Source organism: Pangasianodon hypophthalmus, chromosome 24, assembly GCF_027358585.1.
Source record: "Pangasianodon hypophthalmus isolate fPanHyp1 chromosome 24, fPanHyp1.pri, whole genome shotgun sequence".
Classification (NCBI taxonomy): domain Eukaryota; kingdom Metazoa; phylum Chordata; class Actinopteri; order Siluriformes; family Pangasiidae; genus Pangasianodon; species Pangasianodon hypophthalmus.
This window is the reverse complement of record NC_069733.1, coordinates 3,515,972-3,529,652: the sequence shown is the minus strand read 5'-3', so window position 1 is coordinate 3,529,652 and position 13,681 is coordinate 3,515,972. Positions and strand designations below refer to the sequence as shown.

At 38.5% G+C, this 13,681-nt stretch overlaps 1 protein-coding gene across 1 annotated transcript; it reads right to left on the bottom strand.

Annotated features, from left to right (window-relative positions):
• Positions 1 to 7,276: 7,276 nt before the first annotated feature.
• Positions 7,277 to 13,638, bottom strand: c24h9orf85 (chromosome 24 C9orf85 homolog). The gene is made up of 4 exons (XM_026939645.3): positions 13,411 to 13,638; positions 13,203 to 13,309; positions 11,411 to 11,524; positions 7,277 to 7,977 (listed from the first exon to the last, which is right to left on the bottom strand). Exons 1-4 carry the CDS (start codon positions 13,510 to 13,512, stop codon positions 7,812 to 7,814), a joined length of 489 nt encoding a protein of 162 aa, XP_026795446.2. The 5' UTR covers positions 13,513 to 13,638; the 3' UTR covers positions 7,277 to 7,811.
• Between the last annotated feature and the right edge of the window lie 43 nt (positions 13,639 to 13,681).

Sequence of the window (13,681 nt, the reverse complement as noted above, 5' to 3'; positions counted from 1 at the left end):
GATGATTAAGTTCAGGAGAAGAAAAATGAAGTAAAGAGAGAGAGAGAGAGAGAGAGGTTAAGAAGAGTGAAACTAACGTTTTTTATTGAAATTTATTACGATTCTTATTTTATTTGGTTGAATGTGGATGCAGAAATATACTATATCCTGCAGTTTATACAAAAATATACTTAATTATTAATGCAGAACTGCAGCATACTCCAGTAATAAGAATAATAATAAGAATAATAATAAGAAGAAGAATAGAAAGGATGCTTATTGTGATTTAAACTGTATTTCTTTTTAATATACATATGTTCTATTCTTCTTCTTCTTCTTCTTCTTCTTCTTTTTTAACCCCCCAACCCCCCAATTTTTCTCCCCAGTTTGGTCACCTACTTCCCACCCTCCTGACGGCTCTCCCCATCTCCCCATCATTACAAGAACTACCAACTGCGGAGGCTATAACGTTTGCATCACAGGGCAGCGCAACACACTCCGAGGATATTGCTAACCGCTATCTGCCCTCTTCCGCATACGTGAGCTCACAGACACCCATGACTGGCCAGTGTCACTGCAGTTGACAGGTGAGAAAGAGTACGCCCGCCCTACCCAGACACAACAGTCCGCCCTTTTGCTCCCTTTGTTCCTGGTCGCCGATGACGATGGTATTGTCAGGACTTCAACTTACGATTTCCTGATGACAGGAAATTTCTGTTGTGCCTGTTTCCCTGTGAGTGGAGGATCTCCAGGCTGAAACGCCTTGTTGATGACAGAGATCAGAGGAGAATGACTAGACTGGTTTGAGCTGCCAGGAAGTCTATAGTAACTCAAATAATCACTCTTTACATCCGTGGTGAGCAGAAAAGCATCTCAGAACGCACAACACATCAAACCTTGAGGTGGATGAGCTACAACAGCAGAAGACCACATCAGGTTCCACTCCTGTCATTCTGAGATGCTTTTCTGCTCACCACGGTTGTAAAGAGTGATTATATGAGTTACTATATCCTTCCTGGAAGCTTGAACCAATCTGGCCATTTTCCTTTGACTTCTCTCATCAACAAGGCGTTTCCACACACAGACCTGTCACTCAATCAATGTTTTTTTTTTATCTTACATATAGCAAAATTAGTCTTAATATTTTTGCTTCCATCAAAATAAAAATAAGGCGCTGAACCATTTTTTCGTGGCCTAGGTTAATATGCCTTAACCGTTATGAATGCACTGAGGAAAAAAATTACAAAATAGGAAATCCACTTGTCCATAATGATCACGGCACCTGACAGTCATGCCCTTTCCTCTGGATGACAGCTTGACTTGTGATCAGGAATAAAACCACAGGGCCGGAGGAAAATGGTTTGAGTTATCTTTCATAACTCTTTATTCTTTTTTTTTTTCTAACTTCCTCTTTCGTGAAGATAAATCAGCATCATGATCTTGGCTAAATTTGTCCCCATTGGCATCACAATGGCATCGTCCGACACGCAAGAAGAAACATTTCTCAGATCTAGATATAACTGGAGATCTGTAGTAGAGCTACACGGAGAAATGAGCGGAGAATCTAAAGAATTATTACGTCATATTGTCTGCTTATCATGGATTGCAGCATGATGTGGACGGATGAAGATGATAACATACAGTAAGCGTATGGTGTTGTTGAAGGATCTCTGCAGGGAGTGACATCTCTGAATGTTTGAACATATTAAACATTACAGAAATTCTCTTGAACTAAATACACCTATTAATCTAACACAGCAGAACAGAGCAATGACCTTTGCTCTTTTTTTTTTTCGCCTCCAAACATGAAATGACTTTTTTTTTTAAACCACTCCAATGCAAATTATTGCACTATTATGAAAATAAACGGCAAAAAAAAAACACAGCGTAAACAGTCATTTTATGAGGAACTTTTCCCATGTGAGAAAATCGACGCATGCAAAACTCACATTTAAATAACAGCTATGGTTTAAAAAAGGTTTTTTTTAATGTTTACAGCATTGAATGGACTGTTTTTAGGTTTGTGAAGTCCTTTTAGTTCATTTTTCTATACCGATAACAGTGTGAGAAAATACATGTGCATGTGATGATGATGATTCTCTTTTTTAATTAATTAATTACAAGCAAATGCGTTATAAACGTATGATAAAATGATAAAACGTTGGTGCCCCGTCAATATGTAGTGCATTTACCGGAATTGTCAGTAGTCACTAATAGTCTCAGTGCAACATAGACACGCATCATACTTTTTATCCATTTATAGCTACACTCATTGTTATGGAACGCCCACAAAACAAGTTGGTTAATTCATTTTTATTCTCTTAATAAGGTACCAAAAAAATAGCTTGTCCTGTTACCGAGAAATTGGAGAAGTGTAAAAAAAAGCCCGCCGTCTTTTCACCATTTCCTCCTTTCCTGTGTTGGAAAAACTTATTGACTTAAGCTCTGGCACTGGAGACTCCTTCCATAAATTTAATATAAATGTTTCCTTACAGACTTAACATAACATAACATACAAGAATCAGTGCATTAATACAAACCTGTGATTTGTCTTGCAGCCGGATCTACTGTTCTGACATTTCTGACCAATCAGAGGCGATAATTTAACAGCAAAGTAAATAAGACTAACGTGTTTGTACATGAGATATGAACTCCCATGGGCTGTGCGGTCATGGAGATCTCTTCGGAAGCCTCACGTCCGTGTTGGTCCAAACTCCACAGGGAAATAGACATAGCACCAAAACAAATCTTTTTTTTTCCCCTGGTTGTAACATTACACCATGATCTACAGTAGATTACGACACCGTGCTATAGTGTATACGCTACACCATTTCTTATCGTGGTGTACAGTGTACCAGGTGGGTGCAAATATTCCTTCCAGACTCAAAAGAAAAAAAATTGACAATGTTTCTAAGAGCGTAATCCTTTCTCACATCATGTCCTAGAACACCAGGCTAAATTTGTTACCTCTGGCATCAGAAATGCTTCACAGATTTAGACATAAAACAATGACGATTATTTCGTTGGTACGGAATGTCTGGTTAGGATCATTTTACGACTGTGGCAAGAAAAGTTGTTCCACCGCTTTGTACCCATCGAAAACATCTTTAACTCTACAACACGGAAAAGGTTTATTGTCAGATCTGCAGTAATAGAAACTGAATCAATACCTTCTGACCAATCAGAATCGAGAATTCAACAGCGCTCTGGTACAATCATTTATCAATACTGTTTTGGAAGTGCGTACACAATTCTATTTTTTTAAAATAGAATATTATATTATTTAATGAAACAAAGTGTGTCCGTTATGTGTAATGTTATGTTGGGGGTGTTTAGTTGTTAAAAACTAAAAAGCAGTAATCATTTTTCTTTTTTGTCAAAAAATGATGATGTAAAACCAAATAATAGTAGCATGTTGGTGCGTGAAATATGACCTCTGGTGGGTGGTGCAGTCATGGTGTAGTCATGGAGATCTGTAGTAAAGAGAAAGTGCTGTTTGCGTCGCTACTATAGATCTCTAGGGAAATGGACGGAGAAGGAGAACAAGTAAAACAAGTATTGTCATGAATGGCGAACTGACGCGGATTGTAAACAAACATAGGCTTGGCGAGTCTGCCAAGATCAACTAGACTAGGAAAGGGATGCAAGTGGCTCAGAAACATCACAGGCAAGATGCTGGAGCGTGACTTTGCAATGACTGGGTGAAGGTTTGGTATTTAAATGGTATGTGTGTGTGAGACTGAGTACAGGCTGTGATCGGGAATAAAACCACAGGGTTCCTCTTTCATGAAGATAAATCAGCATCATGATCTTGGCTAAATTTGTCCCCATTGGCATCACAATGGCATCGTCTGACACACAAGAGGAAACATTTCTCAGTTGTAGATATAACTGGAGATCTGTAGTAGAGCTACACGGAGAAATGAGCGGAGAATCTAAAGAATTATTACGTCATATTGTCTGCTTATCATGGATTGCAGCATGATGTGGACGGATGAAGATGATAACATACAGTAAGCGTATGGTGTTGTTGAAGGATCTCTGCAGGGAGTGACATCTCTGAATGTTTGAACATATTAAACATTACAGAAATTCTCTTGAACTAAATACACCTATTAATCTAACACAGCAGAACAGAGCAATGACCTTTGCTCTTTTTTTTTCGCCTCCGAACATGAAATGATTTTTTTTTTAAACCACTCCAATGCAAATTATTGCACTATTATGAAAATAAACAACAAAAAAAAACACAGCGTAAACAGTCGTTTTATGAGGAAATTTTCCCATGTGAGAAAATCGACGCATGCAAAACTCACATTTAAATCACAGCTACAGGTTTAAAAAAGGTTTTTTTTTTTTTTTTAAACACTAAACACTAAACTGTGCTGAGAAAGCACATGGTTCAGCTTCAAGATAGAATGTTTTTAGCATTGTGAAGTCCTTTTAGTTCATTTTTCTATATAGATAATATTGTTAATAAGTTTGATATTTAAAGGGTGTGTGTGTGTGTGTGTTCCATTTTGGTCTTCTGACTGTCATGTATTGTGGCTACAGCAATGCTTCTGAGTAATGCTACGTTACAATATTGTCAAAGCATCTCTGTAGCCAGATGACAAATGAATAATAAAAACCAACATAGTGTCTTGGTAAGTTATTGGGGCGCTCAGAAATTTCACATAAGTGTTGATTTGGGTTGAGATCTGGGGTGAGTGTGAAGGCCATAGCATATGATTTACATCATTTTCATCCTCATCAAACCATTCGGTGAGCCCTCGTGCCCTGTCAACGGGGGCGGAGTCATCCTGGGAGAGACCACGTCCATCGGGATAGAAATTTTTCATCGTAAGATAAAGGTGATCAGCCAGAAGAACTTGTTTTGTGGTGGCGCTTCTGTCTAAGGTGACAATGACATCAAAATAAATAAAGGATAACAGAGCTGCTGATTTTTCCTTTATTTAGTCACCTAATTCATTAGCTAGCATACCAAGTGTAATCTTCTGGACTCAGCTTAAGGCTTAATCTAGGCTTAAATGTGGTAGCTAATGGAAATAGAGCTACAATTATTTTTAGCTCTGTGATATCCGAGCAGAATACAGCTTGAGACGAGTCTGGGGCCGTAGTAGACGTAGTAGAATGAAACCATCTGAAACACATCTGTAGGCCTATGCATCATTTGCAACTGATCAGATGAGTTAATACCTCCCCTAATTTGTAAAATGGTTTGGTCTGCTGCGGTACGCAGTAAGAGCTTTCAGTGAAACCCACTGACACTTTTCCGGCTAATCTTCTCATTAGTAGATGGATTATCTCTACTAGTTACTTTCATTCATGCAAGTTTGCTAAGATGTGATATAAGCCAGATAAACAAAAGGAATGGAGTGTATGGCACAGTTGGAATAAATGTGTTCTGATCCAGGCAGCCAATGTAGGATAGAGAACTGGAATGAAACGAGCTGATCTGTTACAAAGTGTGAGAATATAATCTGCTAATGTTTTCAGTAAAATCTATAAATATGTAAATTCATTAGGTAACTTTTAACTATCCAGGAACATCTACATTGCGAATCTGATTTATCTCCCAGCCTTATATAAATATCTCGGGATGATACAAGCTCATAAATCAGAAGAACTTTGATCACCTTTGCACTTTGTAATCAAGGTAAAGATAGGATCTTGAAGGCAAACATTAACCACTGATGAGATAAAACTTTTCCTCAAACATCAGAAGAACAACTCTGATATAAAGCATTACATAACCACTCTTTACACCCACGGCGAGCAGAAAAGCATCTCAGAACGCAAATCTTGATTTGGATGAGCTACAATAGCAGGACTAAACAAAGTCTCTCTGATTGAACTCCATCTGCATCCACCAAGGGGTTTTATGGTTTATTAATATGCAATTCATATAAGTAGGACAGCATTACAACAGCACACAAGTCAACAACACAGCTGATATTCCAGGCTGTTTATGAAGCTCTGCGATTTGGTACATTGAGCCTGTCGGTATATTTATATAATTAATAATAATTCTGTCTGTTACTCTGTTAATCTATAGACCAGAAAGCTTCCATTCTGGTCTGGGAATATATTTAATGATTAACATTTTAGGTAAACATTTTAAGCTGGTCAAACTAATTAACTATTGCTTCCTTATACCACAGTGCTGTCGCATTCTTAATTCTGATTGGTCAGAAGGTGTTGATTCATTTTCTATAAGAGCAGCAATGAAAATAATTGCAGCTGCATGGAATATGACAGGTTTATATAGTTTATATTGATAAAGTAAACATACACGGTGACTTGTACGTCAGATGTTCCAGGTAAACAGATTTTTTTTTAAAAGTAGAAGCTGTCCTTGAGCCAGAAGGTGTGTGCTGTAATCAATATATGGAGCTCCACTGATGTTCAGATGCCGCACTTTCCCTCACGAATAGCTTCTTCCAAACCGAGTACTATTATGAAGGTGGTGACTAATAAATGATGTTCTCTTTGTCTAACGTTACATTTTGTACAAGGATCTGAAACCATTTAGCGCTGCAAATATAGAGGAAATTAGGAGGGTGCAAATACTTTTACAGTATTATATACAAGCTAGTGAGACTCTAATGAGTAAATGAAACAAGGGAGTGATTGAAGAAAAGATTTCAGGAGATCCGAGATCTAAAGAAATTCTATAGTATATCCAGTTTTCAGGATTTTTTTAAGTCACATGGCGAGTTTCTGCAAACAATCACGAGGAAGTGGCTTTTGCTTAAAATAGTTCTATCTGCTGTGATTTCGCTGAAAGTGATCACACCCTGTCATGAGGGAAATCGTCAGGATCGTGCATCACACTGCAGCGTGCTTTATAAGCAGTTTTTTCCCCATTTGCATGCAAATTTAAATATTACTAACTATACTTTTAGATAGTTAAAAAATTAAGCCTTATTGTTCATTCTTTTTATTTCATAATATTTCCCCTTAATGTTTTATTTATTTATTGCTTTTGAAAAAGCTCTATGCAAGGCTTTTTCTTTTGTCCAAATGTATTGGTCTTTTTCAGCTGAAACATCTTTAAACATTCACCCTAAAGCCATTGTTTTGTTAATAATAATAATAATAATAATAATAATAATAATAATAATAAAAGTTATTATTATTAATTTAAATTGTTGCATATTTTTCCTTTAAATATTCACTGAGTGTAAGGAGTAATAGTTCAGGTCATAACCGTATATGATCTATAATGATGCTTCCAGGAGCAGCTTCTTATTTTGAAATAAATTATTTTATGAAGCAGAACGTCAGTCAGAAATCAGACGCGACACAATATTTTTAATACTGTAACAAATTACAGAACTAAATACAAGAAAATCTGTATGAAAATGATGAAAGTCTTTTCCCTGTAAGATCTGTCATGTGATTCAGTGCAGAGTTGAAAAGTAGTTGTAATTTTAGGAAAATGAAAATGTCTTTTAAAAAACAGTTTGGAATAATTACTGGAAGTGGCTCTGCGCTAGTGATGCCAGTGGAAGGTTGTGAGTCAGTCAGTGATACGGCTCTGAGTAAAACCCTTTAACTCTGACTTGCTCGGCTGTGTGTGGATTTAGTTACACTGTCTTCCAAAATAACATATGTGTAATACTTCACTTATGCTTAGCAGACATAACAGTTTCTTAAAATCCATTCTGCACAGTTGAGTTTTAAACAGACTTGCTCTTCTACCTTCCGGATATTTCCCCCAATTAGCGACGTTTCTAAACCAGTAAGAAGTCTTTCAACTCTGCTATAACGTTCTGCACGTTCAGCTAGTGACACTGAGGTTCGTTACTATCGGACACGACGTCTCCTTATTTTTCCGTCTCCTCAGAATCGCAGTCGCTGTCCATTTCACCGTAATCATCCAAATCATCGAATTCATCCTCCTCGTCTGTTTGATTGGCGCCTCGCTTTTTTCTCCTCCTGTTTCCTTTCGGCTCTTCTTCCTCCACTTCCTCTTCTTCCTTTTTGTCCAGCCTGCAACAGGAAAGCGTTATGATGAGCATGAATTCTCATCAGCATCTAATAGAAATTCCTGCTTACACACACTCTGACGTCCAGATGAGGAACATCTGTGAAGACAACAGTCATCATACGATCACGATTAACTAATAACCATTAAAAGCCAGTGTATTTTCAGTATTTTGAAGTGAGCTGAACAGAGGCACTAACTTTAATGAATGCAATATATTATGTCTCCACTAGAGGGCACTTTATATACAGAGCTCAGCACATCTCAGTGTTTCTAACACACATGACTCCACTTACCACCAACAGCTCATCATCAAACCCTTTGTCATATTAAAAAAAAACAGTGTGTCTTAGCAGGGAACACACTTTTGTTGTAACCGAGCAGACGTATAAGATTAAGAGGAATAAGAAACTGTCCTGTAAACAATCATTTCATGCGTTTGCTGTGGAAAAAGGTCTGTGATTGGTTATCAGTCAAATCGCCTCTTTCAGGGAAAGTGGCTGTGATTATTGATGAAACATATCCAAGTCCGTAGTGAAAGCTAGTGTTGTGGTTAGTCACGCTAACATCAAAGCACTCATCCAAAGCATCCTGTCATCCTCCGTCACCGTCTGTTACGGCAATACTGATTCACACTCCGAGAGGAAACATGAACTGATTGTGTGTCAGGCCTCAAAAATAATCAGACATGATCTCCCGTCAGTGCAATCCCTGTACATCAAATACATCCAGCTTTAAACATGTCCTCTGACTCCTCCCTCATAGCACACCTCATACCTAAGCCTCTTCTATCTGCCAAATAATTCAGCTGTTCGTCTTGTAAAACAAGCCGCTTCAGAAACAGCTTCTTTCCTTTTGCCATCAGAAGACTCAACCTTCAAGTCTAAACTACCAAAACTACCTCCATAACTGCATAGTCTATACTCTATCACTCTGTTAAATCTGCACTCCTTCAGTACTCTTAGATTTGGTGTTGATGTATAGTCATTACTGTTACAGTTGGCGTTGATGTATAGTCGTTACGTTTAATGTACAGTCATTACTGTTATAGACAGTGTTGATGTAGAGTCATTACTGTTATAGACAGTGTTGATGTAGAGTCATTACTGTTATAGACAGTGTTGATGTAGAGTCATTACTGTTATAGTTGGCATTGTTGTATAGTCATTACGTTTAATGTACAGTCATTACTGTTATAGACAGTGTTGATGTAGAGTCATTACTGTTATAGTTGGCGTTGATGTATAGTCGTTACGTTTAATGTACAGTCATTACTCTAATTGCTGGCATCAATGTACAGTCATTACTGTTATAGACGGTGTTGATGTATAGTTGTTAATGTTAATGTAGAGTCATTACTGTTATAGACGGTGTTGATGTATAGTTGTTACTGTTAATGTAGAGTCATTACTGTTATAGTTGGCGGTGAGGTATAGTCATTACTGTTATAGTTGGCGCTGAGGTATAGTCATTACTGTTATAGTTGGCGCTGAGGTATAGTCATTAATGTTATAGTTGGCGCTGAGGTATAGTCATTACTGTTATAGTTGGCGCTGAGGTATAGTCATTACTGTTACAGTTGGCGCTGAGGTATAGTCATTAATGTTATAGTTGGCACTGAGGTATAGTCATTACTGTTATAGTTGGCGCTGAGGTATAGTCATTACTGTTATAGTTGGCACTGAGGTATAGTCATTAATGTTATAGTTGGCACTGAGGTATAGTCATTACTGTTATAGTTGGCGCTGAGGTATAGTCATTACTGTTACAGTTGGCGCTGAGGTATAGTCATTAATGTTATAGTTGGCACTGAGGTATAGTCATTACTGTTATAGTTGGCGCTGAGGTATAGTCATTACTGTTATAGTTGGCACTGAGGTATAGTCATTACTGTTATAGTTGGCGGTGAGGTATAGTCATTACTGTTATAGTTGGCGCTGAGGTATAGTCATTACTGTTATAGTTGGCGGTGAGGTATAGTCATTACTGTTATAGTTGGCGCTGAGGTATAGTCATTACTGTTATAGTTGGCGCTGAGGTATAGTCATTACTGTTATAGTTGGCGCTGAGGTATAGTCATTACTGTTATAGTTGGCGCTGAGGTATAGTCATTACTGTTATAGTTGCCGCTGAGGTATAGTCATTACTGTTATAGTTGGCACTGAGGTATAGTCATTACTGTTATAGTTGGCGCTGAGGTATAGTCATTACTGTTATAGTTGGCGGTGAGGTATAGTCATTACTGTTATAGTTGGCGCTGAGGTATAGTCATTACTGTTACAGTTGGCGGTGAGGTATAGTCATTACTGTTACAGTTGGCGGTGAGGTATAGTCATTACTGTTACAGTTGGCGCTGAGGTATAGTCATTACTGTTACAGTTGGCGCTGAGGTATAGTCATTACTGTTATAGTTGCCGCTGAGGTATAGTCATTACTGTTATAGTTGGCGCTGAGGTATAGTCATTACTGTTATAGTTGCCGCTGAGGTATAGTCATTACTGTTATAGTTGGCGCTGAGGTATAGTCATTACTGTTATAGTTGGCGGTGAGGTATAGTCATTAATGTTATAGTTGGCGCTGAGGTATAGTCATTACTGTTATAGTTGGCGCTGAGGTATAGTCATTACTGTTATAGTTGGCGGTGAGGTATAGTCATTAATGTTATAGTTGGCGCTGAGGTATAGTCATTACTGTTACAGTTGGCGGTGAGGTATAGTCATTACTGTTATAGTTGGCGCTGATGTATAGTCATTACTGTTATAGTTGGCGCTGATGTATAGTCATTACTTTTGTAGTCTGCATTAATGTATAGTCATTACTTTTATTGTTGGCACTGATGTATTGTCATTATGGTTATAGTTGGCACTGATCTATAGTCATTACTGTTATAGTTGGCGCTGATGTATTGTCATTGGGTTATAGTTGGTATTGATGTTCAGTCATTACTGTTATAGTTTGCATTGATGTGTAGTGATTACCGTCACAGTCGGCATTAACGTATAGTCATTATTATTTTAGTTGGTATTACTGTATAGTCGTTACTGTTCCATCACTTCTGGTTTCAGTCTATCTGTACTACTGCAACATTTGAACATATTCAGCTATATCTGCACACACTAACTCAGTATTAATGCACTTTTCTCACGTGTTGTCTCATGTCTCATCCTGCACTCTATTTTCTAGTCCAAAGTTAACTGTTAATTTTTTCTATAATTTAATTTCCTTACCAGCAACATCATTGTGTAGCAATAAAGAATCTTGTATCTTGTATAGTAATGAGGAAATAAGGATCTTAAGCTAAACGTTTTCAGTGACAATGTTAAAATACACATTCTATGCTTACAGCTGTACCTGTGGCGGGTAATTTATTTTACAAAAAGTGCTGGTATTATTGAATTACGCTGAGCTCATTCAGGCCTGCAGCTGTGAGATACTCACGGAATGACCACCTCTTCGCTCTTCCCACATTTAGCGCACAGCTGCAGCTGGAGTGCGCACGTCCTGCACATGATGTGATACGCGTCCTTCACTGTCTTCTGCAGGCACTTAACACTGGGGGGCGACAGAACACCGGCGCGTTAATATCCCTTATGAGTAAAGAACGTGTGGCATTTTAACATTTAAAAATCTCATATCACTGTATTAAAAACTCAAGGGCCCTGTATCGACAATCTTAGACATCAGAACAGATAAAAATTGTTTCTCAAGCGGACAAAGAGAAGCTCTGCTCACCGAGATGCCATATTATTCTCCTCACCAAGTGGAAAGTATTCCTCTATACAATTTATAGAGTCTTCTGAATGAATACTATTACAGCCCTAAAACTCGATACACAGACAGCACTGCTTTTCTATTGTGACTGGAGGAAAACATGCCACACTGAAAAGCAAGACATCCACTGCATTTCTCTTACGTCGCTTGATCTCTCCGCAGAGGAATGCTTTTTAGAGAAATTAACATCATTAGAAGAATTTGACTTCATGTCAGAAATTAAAGTAATTCGCTTTTGCTTTGCATTTCACTCTCATCACCGTGGTGCATTCGTGCTACGCTTGTTTCTTCATTCCTACTGCACTGAACACTTCGACATCAAGCTTTTCGGAATTATAGCGTTACCGGATTTATAAATTAAATTCCTGTCATGTTTCAGAGCAATGCGTTCAAGGTTCTGCTTTTCAGTGTGGCACGTTTTCCTCGTGTCACCGATGAAAAACACTACCATCTGAGCACCACGTTTCCCCTCCACTCTGCTTGCTTTTCTATCAGATTACACACTAAACACTATAAATGTAAACACTCATTACTCAGTCTGATGTTAAAGACCTGCACCCATCGGGGCGAACTCTCCCGCCTCGGGACCGGCGCTCCTACGCTAAGCTCCGACTCCACTGCGATGCTGACCAGGATAAAGCGGTTATGGAGGGAGGTTCTGGCTGTGTCCCTGTATACTACCACCACACTGCTCAGTGCGTTAGTGCAGTATTATACGGCTTTGACACTATGTGGTAACTATGGTAACGCTATAAGCTATAGAGTACCTATGGTAATGCTATGAGCTATGTGGTAACTATGGTAACACTATGAGATACCTAGGGTAATGCTATGAGCTGTGTGGTTACTATGGTAACACTAAGAGCTATGTGGTAACCACGGTAATGCTATGTGGTAACTATGGTAACGCTGTGAGATACCTATTGTAAAGCTATGAGCTATGTGGTAACTATGGTAACGCTATGAGCTATGTAGTAACTATGGTAATGCTATAAGCTATAGAGTATCTATGGTAATGCTATGAGCTATGTAGTAACTATGGTAACACTATGAGGTACCTATGGTAACGCTGTGAGATACCTACTGTAAAGCTATGAGCTATGTGGTAACTATGGTAACACTATGAGGTACCTATGGTAACGCTGTGAGATACCTACTGTAAAGCTATGAGCTATGTGGTAATTATGGTAACACTATGAGGTACCTATGGTAACGATATGAGCTATGTGGTAACTATGGTAACGCTATGAGCTATGTGGTAACTATAGTAACGCTATGAGCTATGTGGTAACTATAGTAACGTACCACTTTGCCAGTGTATATAAAGTGCAGTGTAGGATGATGATGCCTGTAGGTTTTGCATGTTCAGAAAACAAACATTAGCTCTTAAATTATTTTACTTCACAATGAATTAATAATAAAAGTCTCCTGACACAATGTTGTAAAATAAAAGCCTCACCATTTGCGAGGTTGCGTGAGAGATTTGTATTTGCTGTATTTGACCTTCCACTCCAGGATGTCCTTACAGCGCTGACACACACCGTCATGCACCTTCGCGTTGGCTTTCTGAACAGAGAAGCGAGAAAAACACGCCATCAGCGCATTCGGGTTAGCTTTACATGCTAACAGCTAGCTCAGGGGCGAACATAGCTAGCTTAGCCGCTTACCTTCACTTGAGGGCTCGCGCCGTATTTATCATTCTTAAAAACCGTCGTGTTTTGGTATTTTTGGCCTCGGGTTCGAGACGCAGCGCCTTTCTGAGAACTCATTTCCGAGAGTGTGTCAGTAATTTACTAAACTTTAAAAACAAAACAGTTTAGAAGAAATAGTTACCAGAAACCACATGGCATCACATTTTACACGGTGACGTAATGCACCAATACCGGAAGAAAACACTGAACCCGCATTCCGACAAACCCCGCCTCCTACTCTGCGATT

Coding starts and splice junctions, on each gene's coding strand:
- c24h9orf85 (XM_026939645.3), bottom strand. CDS start 13,512: ATGAGTTCTCAGAAAGGCGCTGCGTCTCGAACCCGAGGCCAAAAATAC. Junction 11,525..13,202: donor CTCACGCAACCTCGCAAATG/GTGAGGCTTTTA, acceptor GTCGCCCCCCAG/TGTTAAGTGCCTGCAGAAGA. Junction 7,978..11,410: donor AGCGAAGAGGTGGTCATTCC/GTGAGTATCTCA, acceptor TTCCTGTTGCAG/GCTGGACAAAAAGGAAGAAG.